General features: G+C 39.1%; 1 protein-coding gene across 10 annotated transcripts in view; it reads right to left on the bottom strand.

The window, feature by feature from the left end:
- tenm4 (teneurin transmembrane protein 4) overlaps nucleotides 1-22,320 on the bottom strand; it is a 293,878-nt gene that overhangs the window by 125,363 nt on the left and 146,195 nt on the right. For 9 of the 10 annotated variants that reach the window (XM_086079950.1, XM_086079960.1, XM_086079958.1 and 6 more), the window contains one exon: nucleotides 13,621-13,833. The exons of the other annotated variant lie outside the window; for it this stretch is intronic. In XM_086079950.1, coding sequence (XP_085936076.1) covers nucleotides 13,621-13,833 — 213 coding nt within the window. The remainder of the gene's footprint in view (nucleotides 1-13,620; nucleotides 13,834-22,320) is intronic. 10 annotated transcript variants of the gene reach the window in all.

A 22,320-nucleotide genomic window follows, 5' to 3' on the forward strand; every position in this document is an offset into this window, starting at 1 on the left:
CAAAATTGGGTAAACAGGGCCATCATAACAGGACGCACGAAAAAGTCTCAAGGACCAATGCATGAAAAAAAAGTCGGCCATTTTGGTTTGGTGCAGACATTTTGTGTGGCTTGTAGAGTTCATTCACTGTAAAAATAAATAAATAATAAATTGCATTTATTTGGGGTGGTGGGCGTGGGGGCTAAAACTGTCATTTAAATTGGAATAACTTTAAAAATTATTTACATTAATGGCCACAATCTTAATTAGCACAGCAAAGTCTTGAAATGTTGAGTTCATCCAACTTCCTTCCTTCCATTCCACACTGCTCTCGCGTGCCTTCACCGACGGAGGTGATTTTCATGACACTCTTCTCATTTTGGGGGCAAAATTTCAAAATAAAAGCTTAAAATAATTTTGGGGGTTATACTTCTAATTTTCAGTGTTTGACAGATTTAACTGTTCACTTTATTGCTATTACATTCTTTATTTCAAAATACAAGTCCCGATTTAAAATTTTGTGGATTTTATCCTATATAATGTCCTTTTTTTTTACCATTCCAACTTAAAGCTGTACCAGTAGTCAGTTCATTCCTTTTAATTATTTATTTCCCCAAATTTCAAAATAAAAACCCAACATTATAATTTAGTTCCCACCTCCATCTAATTTTCAAAATTTTTGCCTGATTTTAACTGTGCCAACATTTAACCATTCAGTTAATTCCTATTCACTTTTTTTCAAAATTTCAAAATAAAAGCCCAAACTAAACATTCCCCCCCCTTTCATTTCTACAAATTTTGCCTGATTTTAACTGTGCAAACCTTTAACCATTCCGCTTATTCCTTTTTTTTTTCTCAAAGTTTCAAAATAAAAGCCCAATATTAAAATAATAAAAAAGAAAATAATAATAATAAATAAATAAATAAATACAAATATTGGGATTTTTTCCTCAAATTTCTTTTTTGTTTTTTTACCATTTCTAACCAATCCAACATGAAACTGTTCATCAAATACAATTTTCAAACTTTCAAGATTCAGCAGTCTCGTTCAAAATCTCTGCGGGAATTTTCAAGTTTTTGTTTATTCTCATTCAAAGCTATTTTGCTTGCTCGGCAATGCAACGATGGCATTGGCGAAGAAAGGGAATCTGGAGCGGCATTTTAAAACAGTACGCGGGTGTTCCAAGTCAGCAAGCCTGCGACCCTCAACAGATCTGAATGGAAAATGGATTGATGGAAAAAAAATGTTAAATTAAAGGACGTCATGGTTGCGTGTATGCTAAAGTCTAAGTAGAAAGTGCCACTCGAATAAACACAACCAAACAATAAAAACAGCATTTAGTCATCTGGCGTCGTCGCTTTTCTTGCTCAAACACTTTGAAGTCTTTTATGACGAGCAGGCAAAAAAAAAAAAAAAAAAAGCCAGAGATAGAACCCGGACGCCATAAACTAGCGAGCGACAGGCTCGTTTAGATTTATAATGTGCATCTTTCATTGGCCATCTGCAAAGAGTGCACCGGGCGCTGATTTACCTTCCCACTCGGCTTTGAACCCGGTTCAGTGCCACATATTTCATGGTCGGGAGCCCAGACAAGGAGAGTGTTTTGCAGGGGGGAGCGCTACTGTATATCACGTTAGTGTCGCGTCGACAGATGGCCGAACGGGGCGCTTCCCTTGTAATTAGCTCGGCTGCCGGTGCGGAGATGCCGTGGAAAAAAAAGAAGAAAAAAAAGAAAGGGGACCGGCGTGAGTTTTGGGGGATGACCTGCCTAAAACGACGCTAATACGATTATGCTAACATGGTACATAAGACACACATGCATGGATGAATATCATATCTTATTTAATGAACAAACATGATGACGCAAATGTCAGCACACGCCTGCCACCATTTGAAGGGCTTCAGATTCACTGTGAATAAAGTGCAGCTGTTCTAGTAGGCTTTTTCCTGATGTTATTTTGCTTTCTAGCAGAGGCCTGAAGTGTTTGCGCTAACACTGACTGCTAGGGCTGCCCAATTAATCGAAATTTAAATACAATTTCAATAAATACACTCCACAATTATAAAACCAGCATAATCGTAAAAAAAAAAGAAGATTATTAATAATAATTTTTGAGTTGTTTTAATTTATACATTTGCACCTTTTTAAAAATGTTAAATCACTAATTTAATAAATTTTGTTTCATCCAAAAGGAACTTGCATAATTATTATAGTGTTTCAAAAAAAAATTTTATTAATATTTTTTATTTGTTTTTTTAACGTTTAAACATTTTCTTGTTTTGTACCCAAAATAAATAAATAAATGATTGTCCTATTGCACAAGTTTTTTCCAACATAAATAAATAAATACATAAATATTATTATAAATTCTGTTTGGTCCAAAAGGAACTTAAAAAATGATAGTGTTTTTATTTTTTTTGTAATTGGTCTTAATATTTTTAAATGCTTAAACATGATCTTGTTTTGTATCCAAAAATAAATAATAGTTTAAATAATCGTGATAAAAAAAAATTCCCATAATCAAGCAGCCCTACTGAACTGTTCAAAATTCCCTGCATTTTTCAATTCAGTTGCACAGGTTACAAGAATGGTGGAAAAAGTTTTGAAATGATTCATCGTGGCTCTTGGACGATATTTGAAAAGGTGTGTAGACTTTTTATATCCAGTGTAGCTAAAAAGACAGACATGACTCTTTCTCCTTCATTGCTAATTTCATTAAACCAAAAAAATACATAGTCTTTTTTTTTTTTCAATGAATATAATTGTATTAAATTATTTCCTAAATTATTTTACAAATTTAACATGTAATAATTGTATATTTATAACGACTGTACACTCATTCTCCTTTCATTCGAGCCATTTCTTTTAAAGCAAAAGGCTAACGTCTGAAAACAAAGCCAAGCCTCGCCGACGTCACTTCGCCGCAATCGTTCAAAAAGACGGCAAAAAAAAAGAAAAAAAAAAGAATGGTTGTCTATTGACTGGCTGAAAAGAAAAGGCGATTCATTAGTTATCTGAGAGAAAGCGAGGATGCCGACTGGACCACAAAGGGCAAAACTTTCACATGCTTTTAGCAAACAGAAGCTCTTCTCCAGCATTGAGTGTGAAGAAAGGCACTTTTTCCATTTTTCTTTCCGGCAGATGCGCGCGTCAGTCCGAGCGCCGCTGACGCTTCTCTGGGCCCGTAATTAAGCTAATGCACTTCATTAGCGCAAACGTCTTCCTCCCCCACACGCTGACTGACACACAACATGTGGGACGCGCAACAAGCACATACATGAATTACAGCTTCTGGACTCAGGCATGGATAGCGTGCATTAAGTCGTCATCTCCCACACAATACCGCCACGGCGTTATTACACCGAATTGCGCCATTCATTCAATTTTATTTGAGAAAACAGGAACTGCTATCTCAATTCTTTATTTGATTTTTTTTTTTTTTTTACATTTTCAACAGAAACAATATTTCAGGTGGCGGCAGTGGTCGTAGTAAGGTTGCTGTTAGTGGCAGTAATGGTACAAAGGGGGCTACAAAGTGGTGGTCGCAGTAGTAAAAATGCTAACGTGCAAAAGTACAATGCAACAGCTGATTTGCCTCATTTCTTGAAATGATGCACGTGCGCGCACATAGTGCTGTCACGATCAAATATTTTAAGAATCGATTAATCGATTGATTACTCAATCGATTAATCGACTAATCTGATGAATTTGAATTTTTCCCTGATTACTCTTTATTAACTAGTGATTGGTGTTTATTTCGTACTTCATATTCATATAGTGATTAAAAAAATAGGGGTGGGGGGATTTATGTTGTACTATGTTACCGGTTCGGTCATTGTTTTCCAAAGTAAAAAAAAAAAAAAAGCTGGCAGTAAACAATTACTGTTGATATGCTGAAATCAGAGGATTTTCGACATTTTTAAATTAAAGAATGTCTCCAAACTCAATTATTAACTCAATGACTCCCAGCCATTTTTACTGAAGCAACCGCCTTCGCTCCTGGCTGTTTTACTAGATTTTGACTGATTTTGCAAGGCTCACAGAATATTCTGTTTTAATGCTATAAAAACATGGAACCTACCAAAAGAAAGATTAGAGTCTCTTCTTTCTTCAGGAAAAAAAAGAAGAAGTATATTTCTATCTGTTTCCATGCAGCAATTAGCATTAGAATATATCTAAGTTTCATCATTATTCACAAACCTGTTGAAAACACTGGGGAAAAAGAGCTTGTTGCAACATGGCCCTGGTTGATCTCTTATACTCTGCTGCCACCTGCTGGTCGTTTTTTGTAATAACTACAATTGCTTTAAACCACCTCTTTATGTCAGAATCTGCATCAAAGCCTTCTGTATGCTCTAGCAAAAAAAACAAAAAAAAAACATGTATAAATCCGTTTTTGGGAGTGAAGGACAAAGTATTAAAATATTTATTTATACGTTTTTGGGTTTGAATGAGTTAAATTAGTTGTTGATTAATTTGATACTTGTCAATTAATCGATTAATTTTGGCAGCTCTAATGCACACTACACAGAAATCAGGCTATGATGTGAGAAAACGTGTACTGGTCACAGGCTCCGAGACCAAACATCGTGACATACCGAACACCCACCCCTCTCCCACCCACACCCCTCCCCCGCCCTCCCCCGAGTGTGAACCATTGGATTGGACAACATTAATCAAAAGCTATGGGCCTCCTAAATAAATCATTACATCTCGCTTAGCTCTGCAGCGCCTATGGCTAATCACCACTGCACTATTTCCAGGCCAGTAGTATTTGTCTATACTATATATATATAAAAAAATAAAAAAATAAAATACAAATAGAATTTGTCATGAAGGCAGTCAAGCAACACTTTTCTGCCGGCTCGCCCCGAGCCCACTCTTTGCCACACCATTAGACGAGTCCGCCGGGAAGCTCCGTGCGGGAATAGCAGCCGTCTCTCCCGGACTCGTCGTAGAGCGAACAAACACACGGTGGCTCTACCGCTGTGCTGGCCTGCATTACTAATTGTAGTGCTTTAGATGTGACAAATAACATGTTGCCAAGCACGCTTACCGGGGAGAGCAAAACGAGAACAAATGTATTTTGATGATTCAGAACAATAAAAAGGAAATGTTACACGTAAGAAATTTAATGACTAAAGATTTTATATATTTTTTTTACTATAATGTGATGAAAGTTGAGTCAAAGTTGATTAATCGGTGATGTCAGTGATATTTTTCAACTGTTTTTATTTTTAGCCATGGACTGATTTTACATGAGACATATTTGGAGGGACCTTAGTCAAAGGAATGAGGGAAAAAAAAAAGCATAGTTCTTAACTCATTCCACGTCAAAAATTCATTTGAACTATTTCTATTAGTTTTACACTTTTTCTACTTTTATTAAGAGTATGAAAACCTAAAAAAATATATATATTGTACATTTAGAACAGATATAAAATTTGTGATTAATCGTGAATTAATTATTGAAGTCATGTGATTAATTTAAAAAAAAATTAATCGCCTGATGCGATAAAAAAAAAGGTTATTAAAATGGATTTTTTTTTTTATTGTAATTAATCGCATGACTTAACTGGTTAACTCACGATTAATCACAAGTTTTATATCTGTTCTAAATGTACAATAAAATATGAAGGTTTTCACACTCTTGTTGACAAAAGTGGAAAAAAATGTTAAACTAATAGAAATAGTTTAAATTAATTTTTGACGTCTGTAGCCGTCAATGGCAGTGAATGAGTTAATAAGGCTGGGTTTAAAAAAAATCAAAAAATCGATATACATGTATTCCTTTCCGAGCATGATATCGATTCATAAAACCATGAATCGATTATTTTAATCTCTTTTTTCCCATAAATTAACAAGAAAATAGAAATTTAAAGGCCATTTCTTTTTGCATCTTACTGTTTTCTTGAAATTTACTGTTCGCATGAATTTAAAACTATTTTCTTATATTTATGAAAGACCTGCCTTATTGCACTTTATGACAATTCAGAATTTTTTCTACTTATTTTTACAATTATTGAATTTGAATTATGAAAACACTTTTATCTCATCCATGCTGATGTCATTGTGTGATTATAACGTGTTATTTTCATTCATAAATAAATCATTTAATCAGTTACTGCCTCTGCAAAATTTTATTTGGAATTTAATGTTTGTGGAGTTTTCTATCATGATAATTTGATATTTAAGAAGAATTGATGTTCCATAAATAATATCGAACTGATACCCAGCCCTAGTTTTTAACATGAATTATTAATTTTTTTATACTTAATCCATTTGCGTGCAGCATAGCAGCTGCATGCCGCTTCACCATGTTTGCTTTAAAGCCATAATCTAAAGTGGCACAAGGTTCTAGAGAAAATTCCTTGTGTGTTTTTTTAACATGCTTGGCCAATAAAGATGATTCCGATTGTTTAGCGGTGGTGGTGATGATGTGGTGATACTTTTTTTTTATTTTTTTTAAACATGATTGTAAGCATGTTTTGATCAATATAACGTGTTCAGAGAATGTGGGAGGGGGAAAACAATCCATCCATCCTCCCACGATCAACAGGGGTTCACTGTAATGTTATCTATATTGAGCTTCTCTTTGCTATCCTGAGCCATTAGCACGGCCGCCAGCAGATGCCCGCCGCTGCTCTCCCGAGAACGCATGGATTTCCTGTCACCGTCCAAACAAGACGAGTGGTTATGCGCGCGGCTTTCTGTACGTCCGTCTGCCGCAAATCCATCAGGGAGGGCTCCTATATTTCGTTATGGGGGGGGGCGCAGATGGTCGACGATCATCATGCCATGGACGTGATGCATCTCAATTTGTGTCAGGAAAAAAAAGAAGAAGAAGATATGTCGCTATGCAAAGAGCATTAGCTACGCTTGCTGTGCACTGACAAGAATGCAAGAGGACAAATTGTTTGCCGGCCGCACTCCACTGACAACAAGAAGACATCAAGAGAAACGCGGCCTTTGAAGCCCAGACTAAATGACATCATCTTGATATTTATGTCATGTCCACAACAACAAGGAAGTCTATTTTTCAATGTTTTTTGGACGTGTGGCCACACAGAATCTACATTTTTCCTGAGGTCAGCCATTTTGATGAATGAAGAACATTACAACAACAACAGTATTTTTTTTAATTAGGGATGTTTGATACCATTTTTTTTTCAGACCGATTACCAATGCGAGTACTCAACTCTTGGGTAGTCACAGATACCAAGTACAGATACCACAAAAAAAACTTTTTTAAAAAACCCGGTGACAGATCATTTTAAAGAAAGACCTATATATCTCAATATTGTATTTTTCCTTACAACTATGGCTGTTAAAAAAAATCGATTCGGCAATATATCGCGATATTACAGCGCGCAATTCTCGAATCGATTCGATATGCGGCCGAATCGATTTTTAAACATCAATTTTTATGGGAATATTCAACAAAACATCTTACTTAGGGTTAGGATTCACACATTGAGCATGGAAGAAAGTTTTATTAATGGAACATTAAGCCTTAATATTTTATTTCAGTGCTGTTCAAACTTGAAACAGACTGCAACCCTGCTTGTTAAATGCAGTGGCTCAGTTATAAGCCTGAATTTTCAGATAAATTGATACATTTTCATTCAAATTTTACTGATTAGTATTTTCTAAATTTGAGTAAAAAAAATTTTTTTCCAATATTTGCAGTTTTTAGATTTGTATCGGGATTAATCGGTATCAAATCGAATCGTGACCTATGAATCGTGATACGAATCGAATCGCCAGGTACTAGGCAATTCACAGCTCTACTTACAACTGCATGAAAGTCATGGCAACTTTCTATTCTTCTTATTTCAAATTTCTAGCTCCCGATCGTAAAATGGCCGATGGATGGATGGATAGACTTTATTCATGAAACAAAATACATAGGGGGATGACGAAGCAGTTTGAGAGCTTAGTTAACTTCTCTTGCAGCCCCCCCCAACACACACAGAGAAATCTCCCCAGGACTTGAGCATGCACGGCTCAGCATTCCGGCCCGGTCAGGTGCGAGCTGCTGGAGGGCGGGCGAGTCCCTTTTTTTATTTGGATTTTTTTTCCCCTCCAGCAGCTGCATTGAGAGCCCTCAGAGGCCCGGCCCCCCCTGCTGCTGAGCATTAAGAGATGCTAATAGAGGGAGGCCGGTGTGTCTCAGATGCGGTGGCCGGGGGCTCCCGCTGGCAGCCTCCCCGGGAAGGAAGCGCCTCGGAGAAAGCCCACAGCCACAAAAGGGACTGCAGGCTCCAGCGAGCAGGCCTCATCAGCCTTGCAGCCGTGCGGGTTCCTCCCAGGGAAACCAAGAAGAAGGTGGCGGGGAAGGGGGGGGGGGGGGGGGGGGGGCGAAAAAGAAAACCCACACTACATCCTTTCAGGTTTATTTAGCTACCTACCTCGAAATCCTGCGGAACACTTAAATCCTGCACGTGGGCTCGGAGATGACCTCGGGCAAGCGTGATGCGATGTGATAAAAAGCCACCTGCTCTGCAGTGCAGCACACAGACTGTGATCTTGTTTACTGACAATTAAAAACCTATAATGAAAAATTATTTCCCCCTACTCTTGTCTGGCTTTTTAATCGCCTGTTGGTGCACCGTAAAAACATCGGAGACACAGAAGGAGCTTTTTAGCTTCGCTTTCGAACAAAACCTTCACTGGACACATAAGCTTCTAGGCTTTACACAATTCAAGATTTTGGATTGTTTAGAAAAAAAAAAAAAGATGGTGATGGCCTAATATATTTATTTAAACAACTTTTTACTGCACAGTCAACTCCCACCAGGGTTGGCAAATCCCAGTCCAGAAAGTAAAAACCCTGCCACAGTTTGGCTTTAACATCCTTGTGCTAGCTAGCTAGCTCCCTAGCAGGTAACCGAATACCCGGGGAGCTAGCTAGAGAGCTCGCTAGCTAGCACCTAGGGCTAAAGCCAAACTGTGGCAGGGTTTTTACTTTTTCAACCTGGATTTGGAACCTCTGACCCCCACAGATTGGCCCGTTGAAATGACGCCCATTGAAAGGCATTGGGGAAAAATAACAACTCTAAAAAAAATAACAACTCTAAAAAAAACAAAAAACGCTGATAAACATTCAATACTTGGAAAATGGGGCGTACCTAATAATTTCGTACATATCAAGTGTTTGCTAGAAATTGTGTTTTCTTAAAATGTGTGTATATTCTTGGTCATCTGGAATATTCTCGTTTGTTAAAAGGAACCCTGACTGTCATGACAGGTTAGCTCTATATTATCTATTTGGTTGTTACTAACATATAACTATGAGATTCATTTTTCAAAAATCATTTACAGTTTAATACGTTTTGTGAAAAAACTTTATTTGGACGTACGCCGTCATTGTTATTTACGTCGCAACTCATTCAGTGCGTAGTGACGTAGAATGGCGGCGGCTCTCTGCCGAGCATTGTGAAACGATTATAAAGAAAGCAAGGTAAGTTTGCGTAGCGTTCCTAAAGAAGCAACATGCGATCAGGAGAGTCCCCCCCCCCCCCCCCCCCCCCCCCCCACGCCGTGCTCTCGTCAAGAGTTTTGATCGTCCCTTTAGGAACGCTACGAGGCGTTTCACATTGCTCGGCAGAAAGCAACGCTACGCACTGAATGCTTTGCTACGTAAATAACAATGGTGGCGTACGTCCAAATCAAGTTTCTACAAAACGTATTCAACTGGAAATGATTTTTGAAAAATGTATCACATGGTTATGTTAGTAACAACCAAATAAATCATATAGAGCTAACATGTCATGACAGTCGGGGTACCTTTTATAATATATGAATTAAATAGTTTTTTTTTTTTTAACTCTTTTCTGAAAACCAGATACAATAGGACTGATTTATCTTTTTTTGTTTAAGTCCAGAGAGTGGAAAAATAAGGACAAAAACAGACGATTTTCATGCTGCCCACGTCTTGGTCATGCGCATTTTGGACAGACATAACCAGCGAGGTCTTCTCCCAGACGCAATTCCAAATTTGAAGCAGTCGGACACAAATTCAAAAGACAAAAGTTTGTCTTTGGAATGGCCAGCATTGGTCAAAAAGTGCCGCTTCAGAGAAAACTGAAAGTTTAAAGAGGCTTCAGGGGATCCATTTTGAAATAACGACGTATAAACAACGCTTACTACGCCAAGAAAGTTCCCATGCATGCTCGGGTGACAAAAATGCTCAGTTTTGACTGAGAATGTCAGAGAGATATCATGTGATATTAAATAATGGTTGTATAAACAAAAAATAAGTCATTATGTACTTTTTTTCCAAACAGATTCCAGAAAGAATTTGTTTTACAGCACGGATTGTTCAGACTTTTTTGTGGCACTCATGATAGATGATGCCTCTCAAATTTCATGTGGCCAAATGAAACTGGCTTCAGGGGCTGACTTTATTTTTATTTTTGGGAGGGGAAGAAACAAGCTTCAGTGCATGCTGAGGCCATATTAAACGGCATTTTCATTGAGGAATCGGGAAGTATAAAAAAAAAAGGTACACTAAGTACTCACAAGACAAATGTTGAACACAGGCTTCTTGTTCAATCATTTCATTAAACAATAAGCGACAAACACGATTACAACAATTGATTCATGGCTTGGCTGCATCGTTTCAAAGTGATGGCTGCGCTCTCGCATGTGATGTGCTGCAATGCAGCAACTTTTAGCTGGCTTAATGAGTGGTATGGCGGGAAAAGAAAAAAAACAACGCGGGGGCTCCTCTGATCTCCTTTGTGATCGTAATTAACTCCTTCCTCCCGTCGGCCATTGTTTGTATTCTCCCGGAGAGAAAAGTGCATTTAGCATGACACGCTAGCTGTTGGTATCCGAAAAGGAATGTGGAACTAAAAGGTGGCAATGAAGAAGTCCTCCTCGCTCCACCGCTGCTGTCATCCTCCTGACAGCCCCGAGGCTAAGCTAACTGCTTTACCTATGCAAAGCGGCCGTATTGTTAGGTGGGCAATCTGCCGTGGAAAAGAGTATTATGACCGCTGTTGCCTGCCCCCCCTCCCCCTCGTCACGGCGAGATGGCCACCGTGTCACCTCTTGAGGAATTAAGGAGGAGATTTGCAGGGGGATTAATAACTCATTCCAGGGGGGCTTCATTTTTTTTTTTGTGTTCCTTCCCGAGCAGGCGGGCAGCTGAGACACTTTGGAGTTTGATGTAATTCGACCCGTTGGGAACTCGATCAATTATTGAGAGCATTTTATTTGGTGTTGTCAGCAGAGGAGAGAAAGTTGTCATTGAAGAGATTGAAATTGAAAGAAGCTGTGGAAAAGTTTCTTGTTTTTGGGACAAGTGGCCTAATATACATTCATGAACTCATTCGCTCCCAGCCATTTTCACTGAAGCAAGCCCCCTCACTCCCGGCTGTTTTACTGGATTTTGACTGATTTCGCAAGGCCCACAGAATATTGTGTTCTATTGCTATAAAAACATGGAACCAAAAAAAAGATTTTCATCAGGAAAAAAAAAGCATATTTGTATCTGTTTCCATTTTGCAGCAATTAGCATTAGAATATAGCTACGTTTCGTCAATATTCACATTCCTGTTGAAAACACTGTCAAAAAGAGCTTGTTGCAATATGGCCCTGGCTGATCTCTTATACTCTGCTGCCACCTGCTGGTCGTTTTTTTTGTAATAACTACCATTGCTTGAAGCCAGAAGTTGCATCAGAGCCTTCTGTATGCTCTTGCATTAAAAAAACTAAAAAACTTTTTTTGGGGAAGTTTTTGGGAGCGAACAACAACGTATTTAAAAAAAATGTTTACACATTTTTGGGATTAAATGAGTTAAGCACTGCATACATGAGTATGGAACTTAAAAGTTTTTTTTCCAAATCAAAGGATTATTTTTCAAGAATATAGGCTTGCTTTTTAAATGGGAAGTAAACTCAAAATATGTCTTTAATATTGCGTTTGTGGAATATGAGGTAAGCAGCAAAGTCCAGCCGTTTTAAAATGACATCACAGTTGCTCAGGGCTCAGGTAATGACCAATCACGGCTCAGCTGTTTTCTGAGTTTGGTCATGTGACTTTAGCAAGCGGAGTCGTGGAGTCAGCGTCTGATATTTCGAAATTTTTCAGGGGGTGCTATGAGTGAGCTTGCAGGGGTCATGTTTAGGGCCCCTAAAATTTGCAACAGGAACCAAAATATTGTTGAGTTTTTAGTAGTGCTGTCAAAGTTAAAGCGTTAACTCATTGATTAATAAAATTTTAAATTAAGTGATTAATTTTGATTCATCAAAATTCTACAATGTGATTCATCTGATTACAAAATGTAATCGTTTGACAGCTCTAGTTTTTAGGCCCAGCCAAAAAGCCAAATCATTCTCATCAGCATCAGTAATGCATCTTAGGGCGGCTCGGCTTGCTTGCCGCGTTTTGGCACGTCGACAGCACTTTTCAGAACGACGTCTTTGGTGAGGAGTCGACGCGTATTAAACGACGCATCGCGCGGGAGCATTTCAAAAGCGTTAATCTGGCTCCAGGGGGCCGCGTTTGATTTGTTAATTAAAGTCATGTCTTTCACCGGGTTAACACTTGACATCATTTACAATTATTATTAATTATTATTATTAAGTACCACCGATTGTCACACCCACCTAAGTGGGGCGGAATTTGTTCTTTGCATTTGGCCCATCCCCTGAGGGAGCGGTGAGCAGCAGCAAGGGCCACGCTCGGGAGTCATTTGGTGATCTAACCCCCCCCAATTCCAACCCTTTAAATGCTGAGTGTCAAGCAGGGCGGCAATTGGTCCCATTTTTATAGTCTTCTGCTATGACCCGGCCAGGGATTGAACCCACAACCTCCCAGTCTCAGGGCGGACACTCTACCACTAAGGCATTGAGCAATGTTGAGGCATTCAACACGGCCATGTCTGTATTAAAACTAAAAATAAATAAATGACGAATAAAATTTAAAATAAAAATGGAACAAAAAATTCAATACAAAAATTAATATAAATGGATTTTTTTTTTATCTCTACATAAATAAATAAGTAAAAATAAATACAAAAATAAAAATAAATAAATAATTGAATAAAAGTGAAAATAAAAACGAATATAAAAAATATAATAAAAAAATTAAATACTGTCAGGACTGTCTATTCAAATTAGGAGGCGGTCCTAAGCGTGTGTTGGGTTGCAAACACACTGGGTCTGCAAACACCCTGGACTGGTCGCCGGAAAACCATTCACACAGACACTCTCACCTGTGGACAATTAAGTCAGCCATCAATGAAACTAACATGCACGTTTTTACAAGCCACGCAAGAAATCATACAAACTCCACACACTCAGGCAGGAGGCGAGATTCAAACTACAACCTCAAAACGAGTCCTAACCAAAACTCCACTGCGCCGCCAAGTGCGACAAATCCCTCCTTCTGAATCAAAATCATCCATCTCTTTGAAAGCAACATCTGAACTCGGCAGACCTCCCCTGCCGGCGTTTCCTGAGGCTGTTTATCGACTCCAAAACTTTCTTGCAGACAGGAGAAAAAACTGAGGGGCCATGTTCTTGCCCACAGCCGTCTGCGCGAACTACAAAGCAAGGTGTCCGGGAGCGAGGGATGGCGAGCCAGGCCAGGCCTCCAGAAAGCAAGTAGAGTTGAGAAACCACTCACCGTCAGCAGCTGCGGCGTACAGGTTCCCCGAGCCAGCCTTAACTAAGAATGAACCGTGGCCAAACTCATCCTCCGAGTCAGAGTCCCGGGTTGGCTGAGCCGTACTGTTACCTAGCAACCCCCCCTGGCTCTGATTGGCCGCAATGCAAGGGGGAGGGTACCGGAGCTGCTCGACGGGGGAGGAGGAGGCGGAGGAACAAAGCAGCGGAGGACCTGTGGACCACAAACAGAGACAAGGACCGCTGGGTGGGAGGGAAACACACCCAAACATCACACACACGCAAATTCAAGACTGAAATGACACTTGATAAACAAACATCAAGACCCCTCGGCCCTTGATCTCGGCTAACTCAACCCTGCTGAGAAGAGCAAGACGTGACTTTGAGGAAGGAGAAGCCATGCCTGACTTTGCTTTTAGCACATGCAAAAACACCTTCGCGGGTGTCGGATGTAGAAAAAGATCATGTTTGGTCAAACGTCACTTCAATGTGCGTAAACGCCATCACATTTCCTTCCATTGATTGAGATCACTGGATAGGCTTGTGAACATGGTCCTCTCTCAACATCAACGGGACGAGGGTTCTCATGAATGAGGATCTGTTCAAATGCTGAGCCAGGTCGTTGTTCAAACTGAAGGACAACGTGTCAAGAATTTTGAAAATTTGAAGATGGGTTACAGAAAAAATTACATTTTTGGGACGCTTTAGTAAGATGATGATCGCCGATAGGAAATCTGGTCCGAGAGCCTCTTCAAATTATAGTATGGGCTGCAACTAACGATTATTTAATTCATCAAATCACCTGTCAATAAAAAATACAAAAATAGTACATTTCAAATTGACTGTGCAGAAAACTCGATAACATCAAGATTCATTTAGTGGTTCGGTCCATAACGTCAGGAAAAAAAGCAAAACTAACGATGTTTTCCAAAGTAACTCATTTGCTCCTAAAAACATAAATATGTTGTACTTTAAATATTAACATGATCCCAAAGACGTATTTATATGTTTTTAAATGATTTTTTTTTTTTTAATTATGCTATAGCATTACAGAAGGCTTTGATGCAGCCTCTGAACTGAAGAGAGCGCTTGAAGCAATGGTAGTTATTACACAAGGGGCCAACAGGTGGCAGTAGAGTATAAGAGATCAGCCAGGGCCATGTTGCAAACAAGCTCTTTTCCCCACAGTTTGAAACAGATTTGTGAATAATGATGAAACTTGGCTATATTCTAATGCTAATTGCTGCAAAACGGAAACAGATACAAATATACCCGACGAAGAGACTCTAATCTTTCGTTTGGTAGGTTCCATGTTTTTGTAGCAATAGAACACAATATTCTGTGGGCTTTGCTAAATCTGTCAAAATCCAGTAATAACAGCTGGGAGCGAAGGGGGTTGCTTCAGTGAAAATGGCTGGAAGTGAATGAGTTCAAGCAGTAAAGTTTGTAAATGTTTGATTTTGATTCAACACAAAGATAGTCTGTCTGTTTTCATGGAGCATAACAGAAATTAGAGAATATTTACTCTTAGAGGTTGAAATTCTGAGGAATAGGAAACAATTTTTTTAACATTATTTAGAATAGATCATGGCCTTTAATAGTCAATAGTTATTTTTTTCTTGTATTTGAATTTGTGAAGTGGATTTTGGAAGTCTTTGATGTACTCATTCCGTGTGTTTTTAGCGAAATGCACACGTCACATTGCTACTTTTTCCAAGCATAGAATGACAAAAAACAAATGTACTCATGAGAGACGTGAAATCGCAATCAGATAAAACGGCCAAAATGGCTGACTCCCTGCATTGTTATTGGTCATCGGGCTCATGAGCCCTTTTTTTTTTTTGTCTCTTCTCCATAGGCACGCCTACCAAATTCTAGACACGACGTGACTTTAAAAAGATGAAGCTGCGCCCAAATTTTAACATGTGCTAAAACACTTTTGGAAGTGTTAAATGTATAAATAGAAGAGCCTCCGGTGAAGTGTCGCTCTCAAACTCAAACTTCACAATGCATAAAGACAAGACTTAACACTTCATGTTCGCACCACTTGAAGGGTTTGACAACGTGCTCCTTTACCTGAACCACTAACATGCTACATGCTAACATACTAGAAACTTTACATACGTTTCATAAATAAGATACGTTTCATAGATTTCATCTCTTCAGTGAACCTTTCTGGACTATCTGAGGAAGCTGCCGGATCCAGACAGAACCCCAGGCAAGATCAGGAAGAACATACAAATGCCCCCCCTCCCCTCAAAAGACTCTCGATGACACATGGGCAGATGTGCACTGTGCTTGCGGGTATGGACGACCTCTTCAGGCAACAGATTCCAACCTCGACTGATCACAAGCACCTCAGTAGGGAGTAGGAACTGCTGTGTGAATAATTCACACCATTTATTTATTTATTATTTTAGGCTTATCGGCTCAAGCCCTGAAAACGGCGACATGACTGTGGTGGAAAATGTAAACAATCATAGATTGTGCGTTTACGGCTCTAACCTGACTTGCTTAACACTGACTAATGATTGATTAGACAAGTATGATTGCAATTGTAGTTATAGTTTCTGCTGGATTACATGTTAAATGGTTTTTAACTCATTTGTAATACAAAAAAAGTTCAATTTAAAATATCGCCATGATCCCCAAAAACATATTTATACGTTTTTTTCTTCTTCTTCTTCTTCTTCTTCTTTTTTACCTTTCGGCTTTTCCCTTCAGGGGTCGCCACAGCGAATCGGTTGCCTCCATCTAACCCTGTCCTCTGCATCCTCTGCTCTCACACCAACTACCTTCATGTCCTCTTTAACTACATCCATAAACCTCCTCTTTGGTCTTCCTCGAGACCTCCTGCCTGGCATTTGGAAACTTGGTATCCTTCTGCCAATATTGTCATTATCTCTCCTCTGGGCATATCCAAACCATCATTTATACGTTTATTTTTATTTTTATGCTAGAGCTTTTTTGCAATATGGTCCGAGTTGATCTCTTATACTCTGCTGCCACCCTCAGGCCATTTTTGCTTTAAGCGTTCTCTTCAGTTCATAGGCAGCATCAAAGCCTTCTTCTGTATGCTCAAGTACACGGTTCACCAATTCCGGTCAAACTGAAGAGAACGCTTAAAGCTAAAACGGCCTGCAGGTGACAGCAGAGTATAAGAGATCAACCAGGGCCATGTTGCAAAATAAAATCCCCAGTGTTTTAAACAGATTAGTGAATAATGATCAAATTTAGCTATATTCTAATGCTAATTGCTGCAAAACAGAAACAGAGAGAAATATACTATTTTTTCCTGATGAAAGAAGAGACTAATCTTTCTCTAAACTCTAATCTTTTTTTGGGTAGGTTCCATGTTTTTATAGCAATAGAACACAATATTCTGTGGGCCTTGCAAAATCAGTCAAAATCCAGGCAAACAGCCGGGAGCGAAGTTAATCTAAGAGACTGAGACAAATGCATACATGGCGGCAGTCCGGCTCTGCATTTCTGCTGACTGGACCTCCATCCATCACGGCTCGGCAAGCGTCCCGCAAGAGTATTAGAATGCAACTCATTGATTCACATCTAATTAGGAAACAATTAGCCAAATGTCCGCGAGTCCTCTTGAGAAGGCTTCACGGAACATTCTTCACCGGACTTCACTTTTTACTGTCTGTGCTGTAATCCTGGCGGTTTCAAACTTCAGGGGAACACTTACAAGGGGGAAGTGTATCCAAAAATCCCCTCATAATCCAAACGCCTAACCCGAACCCTGTACTGGGAATTAATTGTATTTTTTAACCTTTCAACCTTAATATTCATGATTTATGGAATAGAAAGATGTCACAACCATATCAGAGCTTTTAATTGGCCGAAAGCTACAGCAGGCTTAGTATGTTTGCTTTATGGAACTTTTTTCTTAATAATACAACCTATTTTATTGCAAATTATTTTGCCGCACCCCAGTTTGAAACCCACTACTCAATGCTGAATCGATCTTGGTGGCGTTTGCGCTTGGGAAAAAAAGCCCCTGCAATGGGTCGTCGGCCGCCTTTCGCTTCCCATCACTCCAACCCGGCAGCGTGAGCGAGACCTTCACTTAGCATCAAGTGGACCGATTAGCTCCTGACAGCTTCAGCGAGCAACGAGCAAAAACGTGGCACATTAAAGGTCTGAAGCAAATGCATTAGCGAGCTTGTTAGTAGGGCCAACATGCTAGCTGGGGATAGCTAATGAAAGTGCGGCGTTAAGCGCAACATTCCCGCCAGAACGACTCATTACGGGTCTCATTAGCGAGTAGCAGCAAACAGCAGAGACTTGCTATTTCACGTAAACAAACAACAAAAACACACACACACAAAAATCCAATAAGTGAAAACATTTTCATAAAAAAAAAAAATCCATTATGGCAGTAAGAGCTGTTTGTGGTGTCTGCTTTTTATAATTAAATACTTTTATTAAAAGCAGCTTTTAATGCTTCTGTTAAAGTGACATAAATAAATAAGCACTTTATCCATTTGTCAATTGACCACAAGAACATTTAGAACAGCACACAACAATGGTTTGGCGCTCGCACCCACTTTCTCAAAGATAATATTCAAAATCATAGTGAACTTTGGTGCCATGCTGAGGGGGAAAAAATGGCGACCCCAAAAATTGGTCAACAAAAATTTCTGCATCAAAACTCTAATGAACTCATTTGCTCCAAAAAAAACGTATAAATACGTTCTATTTTAAATATTACCATGGTCCCAAAAACGTATGCATATGTTTTTTTATGCTAGAGCATACAGAAGGCTTTAATGCAGCTTCAGACCTGAAGAGGACGCTTAAAGCGATGGTATTTCTTACAAAAAATGACCAGCAGAATATAATCAACCAGGGCCATGTTGCAAAAAAAAAAAAAAAGCCAAGCATCTTCCACAAACTTGTCGTGACCGGTTAAACTTTTTAAACTCGGGCGATTACCTTAGTAATTGACGGAATAATCAATGGAAAATCAAGAGGATAATCGATTCTAAAACCACTAGTTAGCGATAGCCCTTGTGCCATGCTCGGCCCAAACCAAAGAAACATTTCTTATTTCCTGTTCAATTACATTCAAGGGTCCCTTTAGAAATGTATGTGCATTTTATTATGATAGCCATGTCCGCACAATTTCAGGTCAATCATTGAAACGTTAATTGTTTTTATTTATTTTGTTTCTTTGCGCCTTTATGAACAAACTTTCAATTATTTTTTTTCAAGAATCTTATCAGCATGTACCCCCGACCCGACCGACACAAAAACTAATGTTTCTTTCTTTCTTTGACAACACGACAAGTAAGCAGCGGTGATACAACATGTCCTACTCATTAACTTTGTTTTTCCAAACATATTGATTGATTGTGCCAGCACAAATTCCCATCGCCTTGGGCGGAAACTAAAGTTGACCAATGTGCCAATTAAATATAAAAAGGGAAATAACTCACATTTTAATACAGCAGTCTTCACCACAATTTTTAAATGGCAGCGTTTTTACATTTATAAATCACAAACAAATGATACTACACCAAATACACAATACTATCATTTAGTTTTCTTTCTTTAGTTTTGTTCGAGACAACAATAAGCTATCTTAGCAGTCTAATGATACTTGGCTATTTCAGCTATCAATTTTAGCAACCTCTTTTTCACTTAGCATTTTTAGCTACATATTCGAACAGGCTTTTCCATCTTGCGCTTGTCTCTTATACTTAACAGTGGTTAATATATTTGTTGTACTTGTATAACAGTCATAATGCAACGGCTGTGCCCGTAAAAGCTAAGGTCGACTGTTTTGATTGTTTGTTTAAATAAATTTTTTGGCTAGTGAGCACCCCACATAGCCCTTTTCCACAAATCTAAAATTACACATTCCAAGCGGCGTGTCTAATCACAGCCGTCAAGGCGGCGCCTGACAAACAGACAGAATCATTACAGCATTGCAGATATTCGACAGGAATTCATGTTTAAAGAGGCATTTATCTGAGAAGACGGCGTTCAAATTGAATCGGGTAAATAGAAAAATTTAATTTAAAGAGGAGGAGACGTACCGGACGGGGGTGGGTAGGGAGAGAACAAAATCGATTAAAGAAAGTCAACATTTATCCGGAGAGTCACGATTTTGAATTCTCTCAACGGCGCTCATACTTCTGACTGTGCTGTTAATTCCCAAGCTATATTGACAGGTTGATCTTTATGTTTATGATCACAAAGGAGCTGAGATGAAGACATCGCCTGTTTGTTGAATGGAGAAAGTTTGATCATTTAGGACGTAGCTAACGTAGCACGTTAGCAACGTTAGCTATCTTAGCTGATGCCTTGGCAATCCAAGCATCTTTAGCTGCTGTCTAAGCAATATTAGCATCCTTAGTTGCCCAACAAATCTTAGCTGTGTTAGCCTTAGCTTCCGTCGCATTGTTAGCCTCACTCACAAGCCTTAGCTGCCTTAGCATCTTTGGTTGCCTTAACATCATTTGTTGTCTTAGTAGCATGAGTTTCAGTAGCTATAGCTACCAATCTGAACAAATTTAATGTAGCCGTCATAACATAATTAGCATTCTTATCTGTGTAAACATCCTTACCTGTTTTAGCTTCCTTAACTTTTTGGAAAAACCGTAGCTGCTATAGATTGATCCTAAATCGTCGAGCTAACCGTTGGCTGTATTAGCATAATACAGCTGTTCTAAAAACATGAGCTGCCTTAGCCACACACCTGTCTGAGCGTTCTTAACTGAGCATCGTTAGCTGCCTTCGCTTCCCTGGAAACCTAAGATGCCATAGCTTCCCCGAGAAGCATCCGCGCTATTAGCCGTCTTAGCAACCCTGGCTGTGTTAACATTCTAAGCTGTATAGTTAGCAGTCTTAGTTTCTGTAGCATCCTTAGCTGCTTAATTAAATAACCTTTTCCGGCACGCTTGATGAGTGTTTAACCATCCACAGCCGTCTCAGAAACCTTGGCTATATTTTAGCATGTTTTAGCATGATTGCCAATGCTTTGCTTTAGGTTTTGCTAACAAACAAACAAACAAAGCCTCCTCCACAGCTCGTTATTGCGTCTATTGTCAAGGTTTCAATATGTTGCGGTCAAAGAGGGGGAAAAAAAGTGATCATTGTTCTGTTAAATACACCTCTTACACCAAATAGAAATGATGCTTTCATAATGGGAGCTACATTAAGCTACTGTCGCCTGAGCGGTGGCTTAATTGGATGCGTAATGGCTTTGCAATTGCACCGAGCATCAGCATCACCATCGTCATCATCAGTTTTCTTTTCATTGCTAGATGACACACCACAATAGAGCTTAGGTTTGACTCTGGGACTGACTATTTTTGTCCCCTTTTCACGCTTAATCAGCCCGAGGGGTTCTTGAACTCTTTGGGTCTCAGGGTCCCATACGCCACAGGAGAGCTGGCACAAGACAAGACACAAGCCAACTAAGCAGCTGCCAAAAGCCGTGAAGATTTTCTTTGTTACGCAATAAACGTATAACCATGAAAGTCGACTTTGGCTGGAGAATTTCTTTTTAAGGACCTCACTTACACTTAGTTTTAGTCTTTAGACTTTTTAGGGCAATGTTTCTCAAACCAGATTATATTATTGATTGAAATTAATTAGGGCAGAATAAAGTTTCACGACAGACAGTATATATTTACAAGATTACACCTTTTTTCTGGTAAAGATATCTTTATCCTCAAATAAATAGGACCATATGCATATTCTCCAAACGATGCACCTTTTGTTCCTGAAAAACTCGATTCCAATAATAATACGCCATGACCTCAGTTTGAGAACAATGAATCTGCAGGTGAAATGATAGTTGCACTTGGACACATTTCATTTTGTGGCTTAAACTGCAGCGGTGATGCTGGCTGCCCACGGCTCAAGACACCCAGCCAAGACAAACAAACACAAGGACTTGCACAAAAAAAAAAGAAAAAAAAAAGATAACAGCCAGCGTTGGAAAAATACTACTACTGCGCTCCTTACCTGCTTTAAATCAATACTATAAAAGAATAGAGCTAATGTATGGAATGGTGGGACACAAATGGTCTTTTTATAGACATGGCAGAGGAAATGGAAACGATATTTGTGTTGTAATGAAAGAACATGACCACACAAGACGGCACGGTTCCATTTACGGCCGACCTGCAACGTTGTTATCGCCACTTAAAAGCCGGCGTCCATTACTCAGACGCTGAGTGTCGAGCAAATTACGACGGGATGCTTTTGCGCCGGACCAGGAAGCGAGCAAGCTCGTTAACGGACTCGCTCGACGCACGACTGTTTGAACATGTTGTAGATGTCTTAGCATCGTGAGAGCTCTTGGCATTTTGAACTATTTAACAATTTCCATCACAAACGACTGCGGATTAACTGTGTCTGCAGACCAGCAGGTGGCAGTACATTCTTTTTTATTGTTTAAGTGTATTTTGTGTATTTTTGGTCAAATATGAACAGTTTTGAGTATTTATTTTTTGAGCTAATATTCATTCATTTGTGCGTAATGTTATTTTCATTTTTAATATCTTGTCAACAACTTTTGTGCTACACTTTTAATAGTCAATATCTTTGTGTTTTTGTGTAATATTTATGTATTTTTCTCCACTGTTTTCCATGATAGTTTCATATTGTAGTATTTCATTCCAAAAAGGTATACTGCAACAAATAGAAGGAGGAAAAAAGAACAAAGTGTGAC

This window comes from Leptonotus elevatus, chromosome 7, assembly GCF_054856555.1.
Source record: "Leptonotus elevatus isolate MCC_2025b chromosome 7, RoL_Lele_1.0, whole genome shotgun sequence".
Classification (NCBI taxonomy): Eukaryota; Metazoa; Chordata; class Actinopteri; order Syngnathiformes; family Syngnathidae; genus Leptonotus; species Leptonotus elevatus.